This window comes from Telmatherina bonti (genome assembly GCF_933228915.1).
Source record: "Telmatherina bonti genome assembly, chromosome: 3".
Lineage (NCBI taxonomy): Eukaryota > Metazoa > Chordata > Actinopteri > Atheriniformes > Telmatherinidae > Telmatherina > Telmatherina bonti.
The window spans coordinates 37190788-37215129 of record NC_136621.1 but is presented as its reverse complement, the minus strand read 5'-3'; the positions used below and the strand labels follow the sequence as shown (position 1 = coordinate 37215129).

Sequence of the window (24342 nt, the reverse complement as noted above, 5' to 3'; positions counted from 1 at the left end):
TCTACAAAAATTAAGATGTTAAAATTATTTATTTTGTTTTCCTTTTGAGGCAAATTCTGTACAGCTTGGATATGACACTATAGCTAAGTTTGAATGATTCAAAATAAATTAGTAGTAAGGTGTTAAGCTTAAATTTAATATTCAACTGGTTCAGGAGTCGTTCTTTTAACTTACTAAAGGACATTATGTTGTGACTGACGGCGGATCAGGATGACGTTCATATGACGCAAATGAAGAGAACGGGGTAAAACATACTGGAGCCTGTAAAAAGAGCTGGAAGCACAGATGGTGGGCGGGACAGAAATATTTGTGACTAACCGACTAATCAAAAAAATTATTTACAGATTAGTCGACTATTAAAATAATCGTTAGTTGCAGCCCTAATATTAACACTACAAATGTGTGACAGCAGTTTCCGTTCCAGTCCAGGATAGAGGACAAGAAACAAACTTGCTAACAAATTTTGCTGCAGAAAAAACTTTAGAGAACTTTAAAGACCAAAAAAAAAAAAAAAAAAATCTAGTTGATATGTGTTGGATTTATTTACCATTCCACATACAGAAAAGAAAGCATCGTTGTTTGGTTACTTGAATTAATGGATACTGAATGGTGTATAAAATAGTATAAATGTTGTAATGAAGTGGGAAGAACCCTCAATGGAGGAGAAAAGATTGAAAATCTTGATTATTGCTTAATAATCGCCTCCTGAATCATAATCAAATGGAATTGTGAGGTACTGAAGATGTCATACTGCCGCATCTCATTATAAATTGACATCATTCACAGTTAACAAACTGGTAATGACCAAGTGGAAATTTTAAAAGATTCAAATAGATCATTTTAATGGCAAAGATCATTTACATGAGGCCCTGTGATGGACTGGTGACCTGTCCAGAGTGAACCTTCCCTTTTGTCCAATGACTGCTGGGATAGGTTCCAGCTTCCACGACCCTGAATTAGGCTAACGGTGTGTTCAGACCAAACGCGTTTTGGGCGTCGAAAACGCTCAAAACGCTAAACGCTCAATGCTGGTCACTAAACTGCCACTTATGTCCGACGCCCAAAACACTCCCACTGCTCCTGCCGCTTGTCTGGAGCGAGCGGCAAACGCGGCGGAAAAGAGAGGATTCAGTAGAGAGATGGTTTTTTTTTAATAAATAAAGCTAGAGGACGTTGTCGTAGGGCAGTGATAGTCAGTGTTAATGCAACAAGAGCCGCACTCAACAGAGAGCCGCCGCCCCCCCCAAACAAAGCGTTGCTAGGCAACATATCCTGCTACGTTGCCAAATCTGTAACATTCAGCTTTTTAGCAAGGAATGGTTATCCTAAATATTGCACGGAGTAATCGCATCTCAGCCCCGTGTCTGGGTTCACCACCGGAATCCTCCAGGAGCTGCGAGCTGATCGCTCTGATTGGTTGACGCCCCGCTTCGAGCGGCCAAAGTTCAGCTTTGCCCATCTCTCGCATTTGACGCGCGTTCCGCACGTTCCCCGTGTCGAACTTAAGAAAATTCCTCAATTTTCGGCGCATTCCGCGCGGAACGGCAACACCCAAAACGCAATGAGAGAAAGCTCGACGCCCCCTTGCCGTGCCTCCACATAGACCTTACATGGAAACCTGCCGCTCTTGACGCTCAAAACGCCTTTGGTCTGAACACACCGTAAGCCAGGGGTGCCCAGTTAGGGTTCTCGAGGGCCACAATCCTGCAGGTTTTCCATGTATCCCTGCTCCAACACAACTAATCAGTTATTGTGCAGAACTTCATAGGCCGTTGGATCCATTTAATGGAAGCCAGGTGTGTTGGAACAGGGATACAAGGCGGTCTTCGTGTTATGCAGTTCTCGACTTAACGTTGTTTTGACTTTACGACACTCATTAAATCAACGTAAATAACAAAACTGAGCAAGTTTCGAAGTTACGAGGGTCAATATAAGCTCTTACGATGCCTGCCACGGAGGCTGAGACGACGCCTCAGTGCGTATTTTAATTGGTTATACTGTTTTTCTATTAATATGATGATTAATACATGGATTTAGATAGTTATTTAGTGATCAAGGGGGCAATATAGGGGTACTTTAGTTGTGTCACAGCGGTAGGAAAGGACCTCATTCGTAAACTGAGCATCGCCTGTATACTGAAATCCTGCAGGACAGCGGCACCTTGAGGACCGACTTCAGGCAGCCCAGCTCAAGCGGTTAAAAACGTCGATGCATGAATGAATCATTTATTTGAAACACTTCAGTTTGTTTAAAGTTTTCATGCACAAAAAAAAAAAAAAAAAATCTTGCAGAACAAACACGTTCTTTCATCCATCAGCTGTTTCTTACCTGGAGGGCACAGATGAACCCAGGTCGGAGTAGCCGTTGGTGCGAGTCTCGTCGTCAGGGCAGGGGCTGCTGGGAGTGTAGTCTGGCTCCTCCCCCTCCCCGTAGTCCTCAAACTGCTCCTCGTTCAGAGAGGCCGAGGAACGGGTCGAAAGGTCAGAGGTCACAGAGATGCTAGTTGGACCACACCTTTTAAAAAGAGGATAAAATCGATGTTAAACTTCTCTTCATCTTCATTTCCTCACATCACACAGCTTGCTTGGCTATCTACTTAAACATACAAATGTTGCAATTCAGAGAAGTTTCAGCATTATATCTGATTTGAAGAGATAATACATCAGCGCCAAACAGAGATATAAAACAAACGGAAGCGAGGAATGAAAAAAGGTGTGAAAACCAAATAACTCCAGAATGTTCAGGTGGAAACATTTCAACACATCCTTCATTACATCTGAAAATAATAAATAAGCAAGTTCAGGTACAGCTCCAGAGCTGGAGGGAGATGCAAACAGGGATGCACATCATACGTGTTTCAGAAACTCTGTAAAAATGTCAACTCTGCTGTTGTTAATAGTTTGGATTTAGCAAATAACGTCTCTTAGCAACATAAAAAATTGTGTTGCAGTTGACTAAATCTTATTGATTTTTGCAAAGAAAGCTTTAATAGGAATCTGGCTAATCTTGAATCCATCTTCCAGAAAAGAAGCATGAAATATGCACAACAGAAAAAGTGGTTCATATTCCCATATTTTGTTTTTAAGTGGGAAAACGTGAACACTGCATCACACTAAAATAAGTGTTTGCATAAATCTACAGTCATCGTATTCATGGACGATATACTGAACAATCACAACCAACAATTTTTTTGTTTTAGGGCTCTCAAACAGTTAAAAATTGATCTGATAAATGACAAAATAACCATGGATTAATGGCAATGACATGATTACTCACATTTCTACACGTTAACACCCAAAAACTCTGTTTGCTGCCTTAACAAATACGTGTTTGACGCTGAGACGGAGGTTTTTCTGTGATATAGAAACTCCTTTTTACTCGAGTTCCAGCGTTTACATCCATCCATCTGCCTTTGATTTTTTTTTTAATTTAAATACCTTTGCATCTAAAGGGTCGACAGGGTTTTTATGAAATATTTCCATGCTGTTCTGGTCAGATATTACATAGATAATACTACTTTTTTCTTCTTTTTTTTGCAGTGTGATGCAAACTTTATTTATGATTGAAATAAAACAAACCTGTTGAGTTCACATACTTAAGAGGTGAAAATGCCTGTGTATGAGCATTTTTATTTAAAAAAAAAGATTACAGTGGAAAAGAGAATAATGCAGAGGTCGAGACTTTTACTCTGAAATGAAAAACATGACTTTTTCCAGGTGATAGTTGCAGAAAAAGCAGTGAAAATAGAAGCCGACGTCTGGAAGCAGCTCGTAAAGCTCAGTGTTTTTATTAAAGTTTTGCTTTTAGAATTTAGAGTAGAAAAGAACAGGAAGCTTGTCGGTTTGTGCGGCTCATCTAACCTGGATGTGACGTTTAAAAGGCAGAAAACGGAGGTTACAAAGGTTTTAACAGTGCTCACTTGTCCCTGGGTAAAAAGAGATCTCCCAGTGCGTCTTCCTTGTCCCCGAGCCTGGTGAGCCCGTCGGAGGTGTCTGACCCCTGGGTGCTCTCCACAGCACTGTCTCTGTCCGATTCCCTCTCCCTGCCCTCGTCTGCCACCTCCTCCTCAGGCTCCTCCGCCTCTCCAGGGAACAACTGGCACTCGGGGACGGAGTCAGGATTGATCAGAGTGGACATGATGGCCAGAGAAACCTGCTCCTGCTCAACACCCTGGACAAGGATCAGACAGAAGGTGAAGATGGAGACTGTTATCAGTTGATGTTTCCTGCCTTTGGAAACCCCACATCTGGAGTATGTTGTCTGTTATGGAATCAGGTAATATTGAGAAATGTTTTCTACTTCCATCCACTTTTCAGTCTAGATCTCAGCGGATACGTCTTTAGTGCTCAGCGGTGACACGTTTTATTATCCTAAAAAATGTCCTCATTGTATTCCTAATCAACGTTGTCTTATTATGATAATAAAGTGTTGAAAAATTCCACAATCTCCTGTGTGTTTATTGTAGAAGTAACATTAATGGATATGACGAGAGAGTTCCCAAAGTTTCAAGGCAGTGGAAACAAAAGCTTCGTCTTCACAAGTCTTCAGGCGAGTGCATGAGACACAGCTGGCTCTGGTTAATGGATCTAAGTGCACGTGAGGTGGTGTTGAGACTGAAATATGGGTGTTCTGGTCTGTGTAGGTGTCTCTATGTGATGTGAGTGCTTTGCAGTGAATCCTGTAGGTGACCGGAAGCTGGTGTGGGAAGCAGAGTGACCTATCAGTGGCATCCTGACAGGACTGTAAGTGATGAAGCATCGTTTTATTTAGGAATGATGACAGAACGTTGAAGTATTCACTCCCAGATGGAATGAAAGAGCGAGAGACCATCTCCATATCTGCACAGGAGGCCTTCAGTTTACAAAAAAAAAGGATTTTACCAGTGATTTTAAACGTGTTGACTCGGGCAGTGACGATACGCTTTTGTCCCGATTCGATTCCAATATTTTGGGTGCCAATTCAATTTAAATTGCGATTCTCACAATTCTTCAATATTGCTGATTTTTGTATTTCAAAAACAACAAAAATATGTCTAAAACTTTTTTTTTTTATTTGTCATTTTACTTTATTTCAATAAGGAAAAAACAACACAGCAGCCAGACCATCATTCTGCTGCTATAATTTCCCAAGAAGACGAGTAAAAAGATCAATAAAAACAATAAAAACGACAAAAACAAAAACTAAATGTAAAATGTATTATTTTTTTTAATTTGGGAAAAAATTGATTGATCGATTTTAAAAATGTGAAGCAAAAAAAAAAATCCTGATTTTTGATTTTTCAATTCGATCTTCCCATCTCTAGTGTTGACAACAAATAATCAAATAAAACCTCTAAGGTTTGGAACTTGGGCAAAATGTTGAATATTCTGCATTATTTTGTGCTATCTGGATATATGATCAGTATGGAGGTTATTTTTTTTACTATTTATTTTTACTATTTATTTTCAAAAGTGAAATTTAACAGTGTATCACCCTAATAAAACAAATACTTGATATTAAAAGTATGTATAACAAGGCACAAAGTGAAGACACAAAGGGATGATGGGATCTCTCCCAGGACTGACCCCTGTGGAATGCCGATAGTTAGATATGAGCCAACAGTAAAACTCCTGTAGGACGAAGACCACCTCCACTACTAACTGCCATCTCTAAGGGTCCTTTAACAGATATCTGCATGACTAGAAAAGCGCTATGTAAGTACAAGTCCATGTCAAACCCATATTACTAATGACTGACATCTTCATATGGTCATTTCTCATCATAGACAGAATCCTGTAACTGAGACTTTTCTCTGTACTACCAGTCTGGAGGGTCCATGCAAGCCAAGTCTTATAGAAACAGACAACTTTACTCCACTGACTGGAAAGAAAGAATCACCTGGGACATAAACAATACTGTCCCTGCAGCAGCACACAAACACGACACACTCCTTTGTTTAATATATTCTATAAAGGTCCGACACACCTTGTGCAACACAAATCACGGTCGACTCGTTTTACATTTACAGATAAATGACTCATCAAGACATACATGCTTATTGATTACAGACTGTGCACAAGTCTCCTTGGATTTGGACCAAAGTGTACGCATCATGTAGCCGCCAACCTTTTTTCTGTGTGTATTACTGATCCTGCCAGCTTATATTTAGCTTTTCTGTGTGTTAGTCCCATTGCTTTTAGGTAATTTCTCATAGTTTTATCAGAAATATTGCCTCCTGTCAATAATTAGTTTTTTAAAATTTAATTTGTTGTGCATATTAAGAAATATTGTTTTAAATTTATGTCGGCTAAAACCTGCATGTTTACCATTTTCTTGGCACTTGTTTGAAATGTTTAGACCAAGTTAACTTGGACCTCTCAACATATTTAGGAATTACATTTTTTTTTCCTTGTGTGAGCTGACAAATCTCTTCTTTAGGTTTAGATGTTTCACCAACCAGCCAGGTGCACATCTGTTTTACAGTATTAACATCCCAGCCAGAATTTAGAATAAACATTTATGATGCAGATTAGTAGGAAGAAGTGCAGAATAAAACTGTCTCACATTGTGTCAAAGAACATGCAACATGCAGCTGTAGAAAATAACAAACCCACTGACACACATGGTGCAAATTAGCAGGTGCAGCAGATAAAAGTTGCTAAAAGTTCCCATTTGGTGGATTCCTTCAGTGTGGGAATGTTCCCAAGTGGGCAAGAGGGGGAAAGGGTAATGGGTCAGAGTTCAGGCGTCTGACTCTGAAACATCTAAAATCTGGTCTAATGCTACAGAGAGCACAGCTTATCTCAGCATGACTGAACAACTTAAACACTCAAGAACATGGGGATACGTGGGGATAAAGGCAGCGAGGGGAGTGGTATGGGGAAGAATAATAAGCAGAAGAAACAAAGAAGAGTGGATGAAACGTGACAGAAAATAAGTTTGAAAGATATGAATGTAGCTTAGGAGTGAATAGAGGATTCAAGGCATAAAAACAAAAGAGCTTATAAGGAAGTAGTGGAAGACTGAGAGGAACGGCAGCGCTGAGGAGAAAGATGTGAGACAGGAAGAGAGATAAAGCAGCTTCAAGAAAGTTAGAAAGTTTTATAATGCTGCTGACTAAAGATTAAAACAAGAAAGATTGCATTTAAAAAAATAAACATAAAACAGCAAAAGCAACTATTTGTATGTAGATTTACATTAGAAATGAATGGACAATATGAGAAGTTGCGACAAAATGCAGAAGTTGGCTCAGTTCTCTAAATTTACTGATGTCTTCATAAAACAGCAGAGTTGTATCTGCAGACATCAAAGTATTTAAATATAAGAAACAAGATTTGTTATTTGAGTTTGCAAAAGAAAGTAAATTTACGTCCAAATTTACATCCATTGGGTAATAAGATAAAATAAGACAGGAGGGTAAAATCTAATTGGACCATGATTAATATGCAGCCAATGAAATAAAATAAAATAAAATAAAATAGAATAAAATAAAATTTAACTTTACATTATTTTATTATATTTTAATTTTAAACATTTTATAATAATAATAACAATAATATAATTTAAACCACGATGTTGTGTGGTTACAAAATAGAATAGTTTGTAAACACAGAGGTGTTACAAACTGTTTAAAGCTGCAGGATTTGAAGCATGTTAGTCTTTGACAGGTAAATAATCATAGTCTGATATATAAAAAATATTTCAAAATAAACATGTATGGAATCCATTAGTCCATACAATTAAACCAGCACACTACAGCTGAAACATGCAACACTTTCCGGCAGTATTAAGGTTTCTGCATAAAGTATTTTTATCCTAAAAAGGGTGTAAACTATCGTCACCTCGGCAACAATGTGTGTATCGCTGCAGTTTTTGGCCACAGCAGCATCGATGCTAGCAGGCCTTTTCATGTGATGCTCCAAAGCAGATCAATTTCTAATTGAAGAGTGGAAAATAAATATCAAATGGTGAGACTGCAGCAACCAAAAGCAGATGTGAAGATGATGGAGAGGGGATTTAGTGAGCAGACAGCAAGTCTTGTAGACAAAAAAAAAAAAAGCTTTACAAGATGAACTCAGGAATTTAAGAATTTATATTTGTTCCTCATGGATCCAACTTCTTATGTTTGTTTTGTAAACAAAACTACAGACAAAATACATAGTAAGTATCCGTTCTTTTGTCTTTTTTACGACCAATTTGGCTCGCAGGCAAAAGAAATAAAAGAAACTGATATATAATGTGTAATACATGTACCCTCACACGGTTTCCAAACACTGACAGAAGTTCACAAGTAAATGAAAGATTTAACATTTAAACTGAGACTAGTGCAGCCACAAAGGGCCAACATGGGGTCTGAGGCTGAGTCACAGTGAACACAACAAAGGATGAACGTCTCTTTAGCATTCCTGCCCTGCAGTTGGGAAAGAAACACGGTGTGCGGCAGAGAAAAAGGCGGCTGGATGAGCACATTTTACCGGCTGAGTCCTTCACAGGTATTAAGATGTTTAACTAACTCTTATCTGTCTTAACACAAAGCATATTTCCTGTATTTGCCACACAAATGAAGAAAAGCTACTAAAAGCTGCGTTTCAAGATGTTTTGGTCAGTTTAGGAAACACTTAAGATTTCTGGTGGACATGAAAGAGTTACAGAAGAAAATCATGCATGTAACCATGGAGACAGATAGAAAGCTGTTCTGCGAGTAAACAGACTGAGCAGCAACAGCATCATACAGTGTGTGTGTGTGTGTGTGTGTATAACTAAAGGTACTTTGTGCCTTGCTGTACAAACGCCTTTGCTGCGCTGATATTACTGATAAAACATGATGAATAAGGGAGGAGCTGTTTCTGAATACAAGTCAGAGGATGTGTCAGCTGTTCCTGGAAAACCTCGGGGCATTAACTGACAAAACGAAATGCAGGTGGGGTGGAGTCTCACCTTTCCCTTAACTCCTCAGTCGCAGCTCACTGCAATTGTTATTAAATATTTTTTCCAGCATCTATTAGATCTACAACGACATGAATTCTTGATCTTGACGTCCATATTAATGTAAAAATCTCTTCATTCTTCTCATGAAGTGATTTTACATGTAAGAAGTAATTTTACACTTATCAGTAATTTTAAATTAAATCATCTACTGTCCAATACATTTACACCATAAGTCACTAGTTTCACACCAGAATGATTATATTAGATAATATCCGTCCATTTCCTTGTTGTCTGGTGTTTTAATTCCACTGAATGTTTTATTTGATCATCTTTGTCTTTGCTCATATGATGAAATGTCTTCCTGTTATCTTGCTCTGCACCAGCTTTACAGCCTTAAACAGCCGAAATTTACAGACGGATCTAATCTGCCTCATACCCTCGAGCACAAAACACACCTGGTCTGTAGAGAGCATCCAAAATGTAAAATGCCAGTAGCTTTGAGTCGAGCATTTTGGCATCTGATGTACCTCTGGAGCGATGCTCCTGGAGATCTGCTGGACTTTCACAAAACACTTAGGCTAAATAAATGTTTTAGAATCAAATAAAACAAACTTGTTGACCAAAGTGCTGTTTCATTATAAAGAAATTATCCTTACAAGTAAAATCAAAGCAATAAAAATGGAAAAAAGTGGAGAAAAACTCATAAAAATGTCTCTTTAAGAAGAAATCTAAAAACTGGAAGTGATGAGATCTCTTTCCACAGCAAAGACCCAAAATCTGGTCAAATAGTTATGCTGTTATCAATAAATATAGTTATTATTATTATTATTTCTTAAAGGTTAAATTTGCATTGATTAGTCAATGAAATTAAAAGCACCACATTTAGCACAATGCTAATTTCCATTAAATATCTCTGATTCCTGACAGCCACAGTTATAAAAAAGGAGACTGCGTATCAGTTGTTTCAGATGCAGCACACACGCAGGTTTTCATGTATTCCAGAGTTGAAGCAAAGAGAAAAATATTTTTCTGAGTCAGCTGCTGCAGGATCTGACCTAGTTAAAATCCTTCCTGCTCTTCTTCCTGTTCTCCCTGTGAGTTCACAATGTCACACCACAAAAAGATGGAGATGAAGACAAAGAAGTGGGCAGGATTTCTCCTAGTGTGGGCTTCATGGTGTCTGTAACCTAAATATGTCTGAAACTGTATCTGTTTGAAGGCTTTCTCCCCCGCTAACTGGTAGCAAAACCCTTTCCAGGTACCGCCTAGACTCTAAAATCCATCCGTAACACATCCTTACATGCAACGGATTCATTACATACAATTAATTTCATGCCATCTACGCTCAGGACAGTGAACTCTACAGTATGACTTGAGAAATAAAGGTCAAGTTTATCTATATATATGTGCAAAGACTCTCAGTCTGCTCAGATTTCTCAGGTAGGAAAACAGCTGGCTAGCATGAATAGTTATGAGACAAAACAACAAACAAACATGAATGTGTGTCTAAGCTCACAGGGAGGGAGGATGAGTGAACACATGCATTATTTACATCCACTGCAGCTCTGATGGAGACGCAAGAAGGCTGAATAAAGGAAAAGGCAGGAAGTAAAGGACACCTGTAAGGGGAAACACACAAACACGAAAGAAGCAACGCAAGTTCAGTTGTGAATAAGTTGGATTTTATGTTACATGAACGCCAGCGATCACTCACACCATGTTAGCGCAATCCTGAAATCACAATGTTGAGTCATTCTGTCAGAATTCATTTGTTGAGCAACTTTGTGGAAGATTACAGCACTGAGAGCAGCGGCCTGCAGACGTTACGGAGCAAGCTGAAGCAACAGGATTAGTTGCCAGGCAGGACGACTGTACACAGTATTCCCTTAGTGGAAAATGTGTGTGTGAGAGAGGAAAACATGCCTCCAGAGATACACCGAGCAGTAACACAAAGTCTTTTACCTCATATTTACCAGCAGTTTGATACTTAAACATACAAGCTGCAAATTCACTGTGAACATAAACAGCTCAGAGACAAAACAACAACAAACTATATGTGGTTGCACAATGATCTTAGTTCACAGTGCAAAGAACAAGGAAATATGTTAGATAAACCAACTGGAGCTTGTAAGAACAACGGTAACAACATTTATTAAAAAGAAACAGCAGTAGATCTATATCATGAAAGCTTAACGTGTCACATTGGCAGAAAAGTAGATATGGGCTTTTAACAACCGACTGGGAACCAGTAAATGAAGGCCAATCATTCATTTTCTGCTGCTTATCTGGGATTGGGTTGCAGGGGAAGCAGTGTAAGCAGGGAAGCCCAGACTTCCCTCATGCCACATTTGCCAACTCTGCGGGGGGGATCCCGAGGCGTTCCCAGGCCAGCCGAGAGATATAATCCCTCCAGCGTGTCCTGGGTCCTCCCCGGGGTCTCCTCCCAGAGGGACGTGACTGGAACACCTCACCAGGGAGGTCCAGGAGGCATCCTGACCAGATGCCCGAGCCACCTCAACTGGTTCCTCTCGGTGCGGAGGAGCAGCGGCTCTACTCTGATCTCCTCCCGGATGACTGAGCTCCTCACCCTATCTCTAAGGGAGAGCCCGGCCACCCTGCGGAGGAAACTCATATCACCCGCCTGTATACGAGATCTCGTTCTTTCGGTCACGACCCACAGCTCATGACCATAGGTGAGGGTAGGAACGTAGATCGACTGGTAAATCGAGAGCTTCGCCTTCTGGCTCAGCTCCTTCTTCACCACGACAGACCGGTGCAGAGTCCGCTGCAGACGCCGCACCGATCCGTCTGTCGATCTCACGCTCCATCCTTCCCTCACTCGTGAACAAGACCCTACTTGATACTTGGACTCGTCCACTTGGGCCAGAACCTCATTCCCAACCCGAAGAGGACACTCCACCCTTAAATAAATGAAAACGATGAAGACAAAAAAATTGCATTTGAAGAAAGAAAATTCCTGCAGCAGTTTTAACTAGTTGAAGCTACAATTTTTTTTTTTGTTCCTTTTTTTTTTTTTTTTTTTTTTTTTTTTTTTAACTAAACAGCACCAAAATACACCAATCAAAGTTAGCAGGATATTAAGATATGGGTAACAATCTCCATGTCTGAATGAACACATTGAAACGTAATGACTTTAGTGTGAACAGGCACAGCAAGAGGGTTGTGATTGTGGTTTTGGACACATTCACCTCAGCCTTTTTGATCCAAATCAGAGTCCGTTTGCTCGGAAAGTCCAATTCGTTTGGGGAAATGTGAATGAGCCAAACAAATTCTGATTCGGACAAAAAAGTGGACTCTGTCTGCCTACAAACGCAGGTCTTGGCCTAGTTTGTTTGGCCTAGAGTTTTTTTTTTTCCCTTCATGCGGGTCTTGTTCTCTCTTTTGCTAAACACTAGTGCAGCACCACCTCTTGTGGAAATGGGGATTCATTATTCTAATAGCTTGGCTCATTTGACCAAAGTGCAGCGTGAACATGATCTATGTCTGCATGGATACACTACCTACAACTTAGCCGAGTCCCCAATCAGACAGAGTCTGGCGAACTATCCTGATGTGAACCCTTAATCAAAGAAGACTGTTGAGATATCTGGACAAAGGGGGACGAGTTTCAGATGCTGAAGGATCGGCTCATTACATATGAAGAGAACTGGTTAAAGTCAAGACAAGACGGTGGTTTGGATGGAAGAAGTGGTCTTCCGACATTATGGCAGAGCTAAGAATCATCTGGACCATGATGGGTTCTGAAACCAGCGAGATTTTTGGGAAACTAACTTTTGAGAGACTTTTTTTTTTCCTTTACAAAACTGTTTTTAAATGTCAAAACTTAGAATAGAAATTCTTTTTTTTTTTTTTTTTACTTGCAGCAGAGGAGCCCTAGAAGCTCATCCCTCTTCTTCCTTTCTAATTCATTGTAAAACTCTGCATTTCGCTGTTTGTTCCCCATCGCGCCATTTTTACTGGGAATGAACTGGTCTTATGACCCCCTACGTCACGTCCGGGGACATGTAAATGCAAAGTAAGTGTTTCCATTACACTTTGTGATATACTTCCATCAAAATGAAAAACCACCTCATGAGAAGTGGTTAGTGGTTAGAGTTTTTTATTTTATTTTATTTTATTTTACATGTATGTGTTTTCATTGTTGCTTTTTATTCCACTTTTTAGATTTTGTGCAATTCAAGGGGTAATGGAACTTCAGCCTCAGATACTTTTTTTGCATATGTAAATTATTAATAGATTGTATACCGCAGAATAACTGACCTCTGCCCATACCACATTTACATTATAACTATTGTACATTTAATTATCGTTTAGAAATGCATAAACCTTCTCTTAACACACATAGCAGACTAGATGTAAAGAACTTTTTTTAAAGTTGCATTGAAACTGAATGAAGAAAGAGTTTAAAGTTTGTTTGAAAACATTACATTTGACTGATCACTGAGTTTGGTGGTTAAAAACTAAAAGGAACACAATGAGTTTCTTATTATTTCAGTATGAAACACAAGCATGCTATTTTTATCTCCATGCAAAGTGAATCTATTTTACAACAAATTCAACAGGAAACTTATTTGAATATGACACTATTATCTTCTTTCCAGTATAACTGGTGCAGGACTGGGAAGTGCTGTAAAAGAACGACACGTTGCCTCAATGGCTTCATGTGAGCAAAACAAAAATAACTGATGTCAGTGTTTGGGTTGAATAACATTGTTTTCCAAATTAGCAGCTGCAATCGAGAGTAAATCTCTGATAACAAAAAGGTGCTTAACAATTATTACAATGGAACAGAAATGGCCATTTGCTCAGTAAAACTCTGGAGAGGCTCTTATATGGAAATATGTACATATCTTATTTTTATTCATCGCTTCTGAAATTTTATTATACATCAAGCCTCTTCCTATGATGACTCACGTGCCACATGTGGCCCAGAGGCAACTTCCTCATGGCCCGGTCTGTGGCGTTGCAAAAAAAAACAAAAAAACAAAAAAAACCCCAAACTCTTATTAAATTTATACAATAATAAAGGAAAATTCTAGAGTAGTATGGACCATGAATGCAACACTTAGCCTAGCGATATCCATAATGCAGCGTCTTCTTGTGTCTCAGTATAGTGATAGTAGCTTAACAGTGAGATAAACATGTCTTTCTCAAACTCCAAATGTAAAACTGACAACAAAAAACTGCAGATTTAATCCAACTGGTCTGATAAATGTTCCTTATAGCATCACATTCCAACACAAAACCAGTGTGTTTAATTGCAGTGAGTGCGTGACAGTGTTTAAAAATGATAATTTGAGGAGGCATTAAGTTGTGAAACATCAGACATTTTATACAAACATCCTGAGGGATCCCAGCAGAAGCCTGCAAGAGTGCAGTTTGATAAAACCGACGCTGTACAGCAAAGTATGGTCACATTACAGAAAGCTACAACAGCATCGCTTTGCTAGATGTTGTCAAAGTAAAAGCCACAAGTTTGATCACTCTGAGGGCCGGTCTAAAGGCCAAATAAATGCAGAAGGTCACATCAGGAAGGGCTTTGGCGTAAAACGTGTACAACCATCCGTACCAGCGTGGTAGTTGCCCTGAACAAGGTACTTATATGCTCATGATCACCTTCTCTCTCAGAGATAACGACCCGTCACAATAAAAGCTGACACATACTCACAAAACACACTCAAGTGACAGGAGCTAATTGCTGCAGACTGTCTGATTTGAGGTTAGTGTTCGATCTATCAATCAGCGAAGGCAAAACTCTTTCTCAGCCTGAACAACTACAACATTGTTGCAGCTGTCGGTAGAAAGACTCATGACCCACTTCTCCTCACACCGATCTGGTCTATGTTGAGTGCTGACGGTCAATAACATTTCAGTGCTGAACAAATCATTAATCTGCCATGCTGGCACCGTGAACAATTATGTGGACAGCCATGCATTTCGAGGCCTTATTGATTTGAATGTAGACAGAGAGAGAAAACGACTGAACTCACCACGGATCATGTCTGCTGCTTGCATCACTGTCACTTGTGCATCAACAGTTTTTTATCTTCCTTTACGCTTTGCAGAATTTTCAATTAGAAGGCAACTTAAAAGCAAAAGATAAACTTTAGTGTCATAAATATTAACAAGGCATACAAGAGTCAGAAGAAGTCTTGATGGAAACAGATTTGGAATCTTTAAAATGACAAAAAATCTCTAGAAGAGAAAAAGGAATATTTTCACTTTAAAAGAGATACAGCGATGTCATACGAGCTGCAACTGCTCATGAGAACATCCCTTTGAGCATATTTGAGTAATATTTTTGAGGTAATGTCTTACGATTCCATTTGTGCAAAAGGAATTATGCAGCTTATGGGCTTTTCAAGGTGTTGTTCCCCTTCTATGCATGTTGTGTAACTAGTTGGGTTGTAACCGTCTCTTTGTTGTCCAGTCAGACAATAACAAACGTCAAACAAAGGACAGAGAAAACGGATGTAAGGAGAGCTACGTCTCTGAGATTCAAAGGGGAGACACGTGAACTGACATCGACCGGATCAATGCTCAGTGATGGAGCTTTGACTTCGTGTGAGTCAGCAGGAGAAGGGATGGCGGATGAGCTGAGGAGGGAAGGATGAAGGGAAGCGGGATTCGGGAATCCCAGGAGAAAGACCCACTGAGAGCAGCAGAGCCTTCTTGCTTGTGTTTGCTACATTGAGCGAAGAGATAAGGCGTTTCTCTGCAGAGGTTTTTTTTTTCCCTTCTTCTATCCCTCTTTGTTAATTTTATCCTGCTTTTTTCTGATCCTCTAAGCTCCTCAACTGCTGCCACAACAAAAAGTGTACTCTTTAAAAGGTGAATAACACATTTTAATTCTTAGCAGTTTGAGTCGTCGCCTCTGGGAGCCTCTTCGTCTCAGATCACAACACAGACTGAAATTATTTTATTTTTGAAGTAAACACAATCAGTTTTAGTTTCATGCAGTTGTTTTTTGTGAGGAGAAGGTCTTCTTATTTTATATTTGGACAAATCAAAGAAAACCCTCAGAAGGATGACCACAAACAAGTTTGGCACAACTTGACTAGTAGCTATGTGCTTGCTAGTTTGACTGATTGTGAACCTCCGCTCTGAGATAACAGCGATGATTAATAATGTTCTTTGTTGGTCAGGCTTTCTTACTCTAGGAGTACTCGCATAAAAAGAGGGTTTTATCAGTCATTTGATGTTTCTTCTGCATAAAATATACCAATCGTCTGTCTTTGGATCATATGAAAAGCAGAATGTAGCTCTGAGTAGACTGTAATGGAGTGAAAATCATCTACCCCAGCGGTTCAATCCTATATTCCCAGAGGATTCCCTCAGAAATGCTAAAAAACAAACAAACAAACAAACAGTACACAGTCCTACCCCACCTCATGCTGAAAACACAAGATTTCGTCACTGAAATTCACACCATAAATACAATATTCTGCCCTTTAATCAAGCCAAAGTTAAACACAAAACAACATGCATGAAAAATGGATTAATTGAAATGCACAAGTCGTAGCTTAATAAGTGCATTTTTAATGACAAAACCTTTCCACAACATTCACATATTATGCATCAAAATCTTTTCATCTAAGTCTCCTATAACTTTAAATGACAAGATATCCAGATATTTTTGTTTGTTTGGCACAAATCGCTCCAAAAATATCGGCATTGGTAGCAAAAAACGTATGGGAAATACTAATTTATGAAGTATAACGTCAATATGTTGCTTTTGGATAACTCGGATAATTAATCTGGACCAATGTGAATCTTTTCAGTAGATTGACTGAGATCATTTATCAAAAGAAACTAAATAATTTGTAAATCTGACTCAAAACTGTCAGGTTAAGTTATTTCATTTGGATAGATGTATTTTAACCCATTTAGTTTAACTATTCTCTTTTTACAGTGTACCTAAAATATCCAATGATCTGATATCTAAACAAAAAAGGCAAACTTTTAGTAAGGTTACCAGCTAATGAATTTATTACATGCTGAAAAGATTGGACAATTTATTATCTAAGAAGCTGACAGTGATGGACTTTTCAATAAATTTGACAGTATTTTTCTCCTTTTTAGACCTCCATGGCAGATTCTATCTTGAATAGTGCTTTGAACAGTAGTACTTTGACATAGGCAGAAAGTTTTATTGTTGTTATTTCTATTGCATTCTCTTTCACAGTGAAAGATGGCAACTGAATGTTGTTTCAGTATCAGTTTGTGGTCTGAGATGATGCCAAGGAAAGAGTCGGTAAATTCTGGTAATCTGATACTCTAAAGCATGTTATGCAATCAGCCAAGTTACCATAGTGATAACCATGTAACATCAAACTCTGACTTCAAGTTCAACATGCCTTGCTAGGTTCTTAATCTTGCTTAGTGATACACCTCAACAATTACATAAAGTTCATTTCAGCTGATATGGCTTAATATTACTTATCAGACTTTACTTACTGATAATCATATTTACACCTACACATAATGTCTTGGAATCACTTTTCTTTTCATGCCTACTTTAACAAAGGAGCATAAACACAGGCTGGTGTTTGTGTATCATCCTGTGGGCATTATTCAGCACCAATGCTATAAGCAATGCTCTTCCTACGCATCCACACACTCATACAATACACAAAAGGGAAATATTGACTCATATTTCACCACTATTATGCTAAGTCAACACTCTAAGATACTTTGGTTTCAGCAAATGAGACACATGCACACACCAAATGAACAAAAACACACAGGACTCCTCAGTGTGAGAACTTTTTTCTCCATTTAAAATTGCACTGCACAAGAACACACTGACATTTGTCTTAAGGGGAGCAGGTAGCTGCTTGGGTTACCAGGAATGCTGCACTGGACAAAGGACAATATAGGGAGGGACTGTAGAGGCACATTGGAGACTGTGTGGAGATATTCTCAATGAAATCCAGCTCATACTTGCATACAACCCCCCAGGAGTGAAAGGACTCCGTGTGCCAATTGAGGTCTGAATAATATGATGTTAAAGATAGAAATGCAGGCTCAAGACCAGAGCAGGTATCCAGATATTGGTGACAGTTATGATGAAAAGTCATGAGCTGTCAGATAATTACTGTGTGTCTGAGCAGGTGTTTATTTATACAGTAAGCCCGTTAAACAAGGAGAACTTGAAATGCATGCTTCTAATGAAAGATTTAACTGTCCTAATTCAGTGTTTGTACATGACTGTGTTTGTAATACACTGCAACATTCTGTCATCAAGACACAAAAGCATATGACTGAAAATGTAAGAGTGGGCAAAGTTGTTCTACACAGTGTGTGTCAATATTGTGTGAACGTGTGTGTAATTATTGTCAACTCTAAAATATTTAACTACCGTGTGCTGCTTCACATCAAGCAAGTAGGCTGGCATTAACATCAGCTAAACTTATGTGTTCCCTACAGCACACAAAGACAGCAAGCAGTGGCCGAAAGCGATACAATTAATAGCATTTTAAATTATTTGTTGTCCTTTTTTTTTAGCAACAGCACAATGAATTATTTCATCCATAAAATGTCACAAAAACAACAAAAATAACTTCCAATATCCTAAGGCTCATGGTGACATTATGAAATGCCACAGCTGGAATCCAGTTGTTTTCACTTCACAAATATGCAAGTGGAAAAGTTTACGATATATTTCTTCTAAAAGGCAGAACCTCTGTTGCCCAATAGCAATTTGAAAAAATTGATCCATTATCAAATGTTTTGTTAAAGGTTTTAAGTCATAAAAAATTAAGTCCACTTTTAAAGCCTTATTCCAGTTGTTAATACTGGCAATAAGGGGGCGGCTGTAGCTCAGGAGGAAGAGCAGTTGTCCTTCAACTGGTAAGTTGAGGGATCGATTCCAGGCTTCCCCTGAAATGCCGAAGTGTCCTAGGGCAAGACACTGAACCCCAAACTGCCCCCCGATGTGCCTATCGGGGTATAAGTGTGTAGAATGAGTGTGTGTGTGAATGGGTGAATGTGACAAGTAGTGTAAAGCGCTTTGAGTGGTCTGTATGACTAGAAAAGCGCTATAGAAGTACAAGTCCATTTACCATCCATCCATTTACCCCTTAAAAGAAGTAAATCTTCCTCAAATGGGTATATATGATGTTCTTTTGACTTAAAAAAAAACTTGTGGTCTTAAAATTTATTTACTAAATAGGTATCTTCAAATATGCTCACTTAGCCATGGCAACAACGACATTGAATACTAAATGAGGGGCTAGCATCAGGAAGTTAGCAAGAGGCTAGTATAGGCTAGTACAGCCTAGTAGAGGCTAGTAGAGCCTAGTAGAGGCTAGTAGAATCTAGTACAGCCTAGCAGAAGCTAGTACTGCCTAGTAGAGGCAAGTACAGCCTAGTAATGGGTTGTAGAGGCTAGTACAGCCTAGTAGAGGCTAGTAGAGTGTAGTACAACCTAGTCGAGGCTAGTACAGTCCTGAGTAGAGGCTAGTACAGCTTAGTAGAGGCTAGTACAGCCTAGCAGAGGCTAGTAGAGGATAGTACAGACTAGTAGAGGCTAGTAGAGGCTACTATAGGCTAGTACGGCCTAGTAGAGGCTAGTACAGCCTAGTAGAGGCTAGCAGATGCTAGTAGAGGCTAGTAGCCTCGACACTTAAGAAGCAGCTTGTGGGTCAGGAAGCTAAAACCAATTTGTTCAGCACAGGGCGTCAGGTCTGAGTGGCTAACACCCAATAGCTTACTCTGTGCTAGCATATATAGCTGTTAGTGTTTACTCATTTGTAACTAGATACAAATGTTAGCTAACTTTTCCTTTAAGCTCGTGCTAGCTTTTATTTTTATCAGTTCCTCACAGCACAAACAAAGCTGGTGCAGCCCCATCCCCCAAATTTTCAGGACTGTTCGCTCCAATCTTCAGCCTGAACTTAACTTTTTTATGAGACTAGATCTGGTGCCTGGCAGACTCAAAGCAAAAATACCCAGCCATAGTGTTAATGGTCAGTTTTGTTAATGATAAGTCTTGGAACACATAATGATAAATATTTTGTTAGCTTGTTAACAAGGTTAAAATCTTCATTTTTAGTTTAGTGAAAAAGCAAAGTAGATTGCAATTACTACACTTGATTATTCTGGTGTGTTTTTTTTTCTTTTACTTTCCGTGTCAATGAACCTTTCAACAAACTTCCCCTTTCTCCCGAGTGACTGTCGGCCTACTTGCAGTCGTCCACTGATTGGAGGCATTTTAGTGGTGTTTGGCAGACTCAGCAGGTGTTCGAGCCCCTGTCTTTTGTTAGCAGTTGCATGCGAACTGTGTTATGCAAATGTTGAACTCTGTGTTCACAAAAACTGATTTTTAACCAGGTCAATAGGAAACTAAGAGCATTTCCAGTTGTTTTGGACAAATTCAGGGTCAGGCACTTAGACATAATGCACCTGCATAAAGGTACTAATGTTTTGTCTGTCTTTTTTTTTTAACTCTTTCTTCTACTGTCAATGTGTTAAAAAGTGGGCAAACAATTCATGAGCAAGCAGTGACTTTTAGAGCAGATTAGCCTCCATGCATTCAGTACAGATCTGGATGTTAATCTAGTTATTCTAGTCCCGGTGAACACATTGTACTGCAGCAAAGACGCTTGACTTAATGCAAATCTTTTTGAAGATAACTAAATCAAACTGCTATAAAAACAGCCATATAAATCAAGAAGTAGGAAATGTTGTTCAAGATAAACATGATCCAGGACTGTTTTGAGCCAAAAACAATCAACATTGAATTTTCTGCCCTGTTTCAAGGAAAGCAAATCTTATTATGTAATGTTCAGTCACCATCCGGGAGTATTCAAAATGACAGCAGGGTTTGACGTCACATGTTGCTATTGACAATACAAATGAAGTCCAGTTCAGGACATGATAGCCAAACACTTGTTTGTAATCAGTAGCGTACATGCAGTCAGTTTTAAATCTTATATTTTTCCAGATAATCTGAAATCAGATTAGCTCATATTTGTTTTGGGAAATACTGAGAGAGAGTCAGTGCCATTTTTAGTGCTATATAAATAACTGCATGTGCTATAACTACTATTGTGCATTGATATTTAAAAGTTATCAGTACTGCTACTGTAGTCGTACATATTGTAAATGATCCATTGCTAAAATAAACAGGTGGGTGTAAATTCAGCTACAGACACACTAAACCAAAAGTTAGAAATTTCAAAAATGGTTTCATCGGCATGCCACATTCTCAATCTCAAGTGCCTCTCATTTTAGATGTATTTGTAACAAATACCAAGTTCCTAAGTTCAACAAACCAGCTGTTGTCACACTGCCTCCACTCTTATGTTCTCCCATTCATCTATACCTAAACGTACTGTCCCACTCCCCTCATGTTTCTTTTAATCACTCTTCCTACCCCCTCTCTATCACCCACCTCTCCTTCTAGCAACCCTACTTTCCAATTAATCCCATTACCATCAGTGAGATGTTGAACAGAACCAACAGGAACGGAAACAAAGCTACAGTGGAAAGCAGACAGGGATGGAAGGGAGCGTAGAGGGATGACACACACACCAACAGCTGAGCAAGACAGACAGGCAAGCTGTGAGGCAGGGTCAACTACGTGCAACTCGCATTCAGACACAAACCAGGGCACAATAGACTGCCACTGAGCTGCTCCCCCCTTTAACTCTGCAGAATCCAGTGCTCTCTGCTTTCCTTGTGATTTAGCTTTCTGTCACTAAACCCTCTCTACTGACCCCTTTCCATGTTTCGTCCTCATTCTGTCAAGTAATATTTAATCACCCCCACATTTCCAGCAGGCTGGGTGCAGGCTGCTCCCTTACCCCGTTAACTAGTGAGGGGAGCCCATGGTCAGCAGTCTGCCTCTTTCCACCAGCTAAACCCTCATCCACTGAAGTCATCCACTCGCCCTGCTCGCGAGGGCTGCGTCCGTTGTCTCGGCTCACGCGCTCTCAACACGTACAGGTGTTCCCTTCAAAGGCAAGAGGAGGAGGAAGCGAGGCAGTAGTCCAAAGGGTGAGCCCCTGGTGGTGCTCTGGTCCTTGGAGCACAGAGGAAGGGGGGCAGGATGGAAAACACTGCACTGCCTGTTTGTTTTGATTTTTTCTTTTTTGTCTGCACTAAGAGAGTGCTTCCTCTCACACACGTACACACACACACAAACACACACAGACTCTGCACCTAACACACCTCTCCAGCTCACTAGTTCACCGGCTGACTCGCATTCACACAGTGAGAGCCCGGATCAGGCAACAGTTGTTGAATGCATGGCCCCTCCTCTCCTCGCCCTCCCCCTTTGCAGGTGGTTGCTTAGCAACTAGCTTATGTGGGCGTGGCTTGTGAGAGTTCTCACATTGCTGCACACTCTGCTCTGGGATGCCGCCTACTCAGGCTATATTTGCATATGAAGCCCTTCCTGTCTCTGTCTCTGCTGTGGAAAAGGCCAGTGCCGGGGTGGGTTGTGGGGAAGGGGGGGGGCGGGAGGCGACTGCTGAACTGAAACAGTCTCCAGTGATGCAGCAGATTCCATAAGAATAAGAAAGAGGTGATGTATAGAGGAGAGATGTGCAGAGCTTGTGTTATTTCACTTTATCTCCTTCTAGGCAGGGCCGGATTAAAAGTGCACAGGGCCCTGGGACAAGAGTGTTCCAGGGGCCCCCTTTCCCACCACAACATTGTAAAAATTGTGAATGATACACTGTGAAATGGCATTTCTAACATCTCTCAGCCAATGGTAGCCAATAGCAATACACTAGACACAGTAGTGTAACTATATGGCTTTTATTTACATTTTGTTTCATTTCCAAACTGCTGGTATATGCCCTACGTGGACCCCATATGGGCCCCAAGTGGACGTGGGACCCTGGGCCTGTGCCCATAATGCCCATTGGATAATCCGGCCTCTGCTTCTAGGAGATCATTTCAGGCTGTAATGATTTTCTATAATTATAGGAAATACACTTACTTCAAAGTTTATTATTTATCAGAGTAAATCCGTTTATGAAGTCTTCTATCACTTTAAGATCAAACTGTTCATGAGAAAAAAGTGACACACTGGTCCAGTTCTTGAGTCACACTGGTTTCACTCCAGTCAACACATTTAACAGTAAATTTTGCGACAAGGGAGATGGCATTCTGAAAATGTACAGCATGTAAAGTATACTTTTTCTACTGAAGTATTTAAGTTTTTTGTGACATTTTCAATCAGTGCACCATGTTTGGTTTTAATGATTTGTGGACATCAGTCACACCAGATCCTCCTGCATCTCTATTTTTTTTTTCTTTTCTTTTTATATTTAATGTGGGTCCGGCACTGGACAAGTTACCAAAATCTGGAGATACAAGACCATTTAGAATAACACTGTGAAGCAGGTGTTGTGATATTAGTTTTTTTCTTCTTTTTACATACTGACATTGAATTTCCTTTGCTGACTATGGCTACGGTTACATGTTTTTTAGTTCGGAATTAATAATTTGGAATTAAATAATTCAGAGTTAACATATTCCCCTACAAGTTTACATGAAAATAAACATTACGGATGGAGGTTTACATGAAACACGTCCTTACTTAATTACGCTTTAGAGTGGCAAGTTGGGAAGGGTTCTGATGGTCTCAGTCTTCTTCAAACAGACCAAACATACAGGAAGAGGACTGCAAAATAAAGTTACTTCCTGCATTTGACAAGGTATTGCATTGAGGGTAAATACATAGTGATGGCATTAACGGTCCTATATACCATCTGGTATTCATACTGCATAAATTATTGCAGTGTATTTCTGCAGTATACTTGCATAAGACACAATAAAAAACCCAAAACAGCCATAGTTTGGTCTCTGTGTTAAACTCGCAACAGAGTTTTCTTCTTCACGTGGGTCTTGTCCTCTCTTTTGCTAAATGGTAATCTAGCGGACTATCCTGATGTGAACGCACCGTTAGTAATAGTTGTACTATGAAACCGTATTCCTAGAATTTGACATACAGAAAAATTGTACACACTGTAAAATCTGTAAATATATTTTTGGGATGCTCTTTTTTGTATTTTAACATTGGTTCATTTTAACTTCATATTTAATCGCAACAAGTAATTTTAGTCAGTCTTTAAGCTTCCTATTTTGCTTCTTAATAGTATCTTAGAACATTTGACATTTGGTTTAAGTTGACAATTCTCAGCAAATTTAGCAAAATAATTTTTTTAAGTGAATATGAACTGCATGCATCTCAACAACACATTTTTGTTCTCATGTAGCTCTGCTCAGATGTAATCAGAGTGCAATATCCACAACATCCTGTGTGAAAGTACCTTCAAATGATCTGTTGCAAAATCGAGACATTGAACCAAGCATGTGGAACAATAGACCACAAAGCAGCAGATTAAATTTATATCTAATACATATTATCTGAGGTATGAATTGCAAACATGTGAATAA

The 24342-nt window shown here is 39.4% G+C and overlaps 1 protein-coding gene across 1 annotated transcript in view; it reads right to left on the bottom strand.

The window, feature by feature from the left end:
* rab11fip4b (RAB11 family interacting protein 4 (class II) b) overlaps positions 1-21946 on the bottom strand; it is a 54098-nt gene extending 32152 nt beyond the window's left edge. The window contains exons 1-3 of the mRNA XM_079264317.1: positions 21738-21946; positions 3920-4170; positions 2329-2514 (exon numbers count right to left, since the gene is read on the bottom strand). Of these exons, the coding sequence (XP_079120443.1) occupies positions 2329-2514; positions 3920-4170; positions 21738-21815 (515 nt within the window). The 5' untranslated portion in view covers positions 21816-21946. The remainder of the gene's footprint in view (positions 1-2328; positions 2515-3919; positions 4171-21737) is intronic.
* Positions 21947-24342: the final 2396 nt, after the last annotated feature.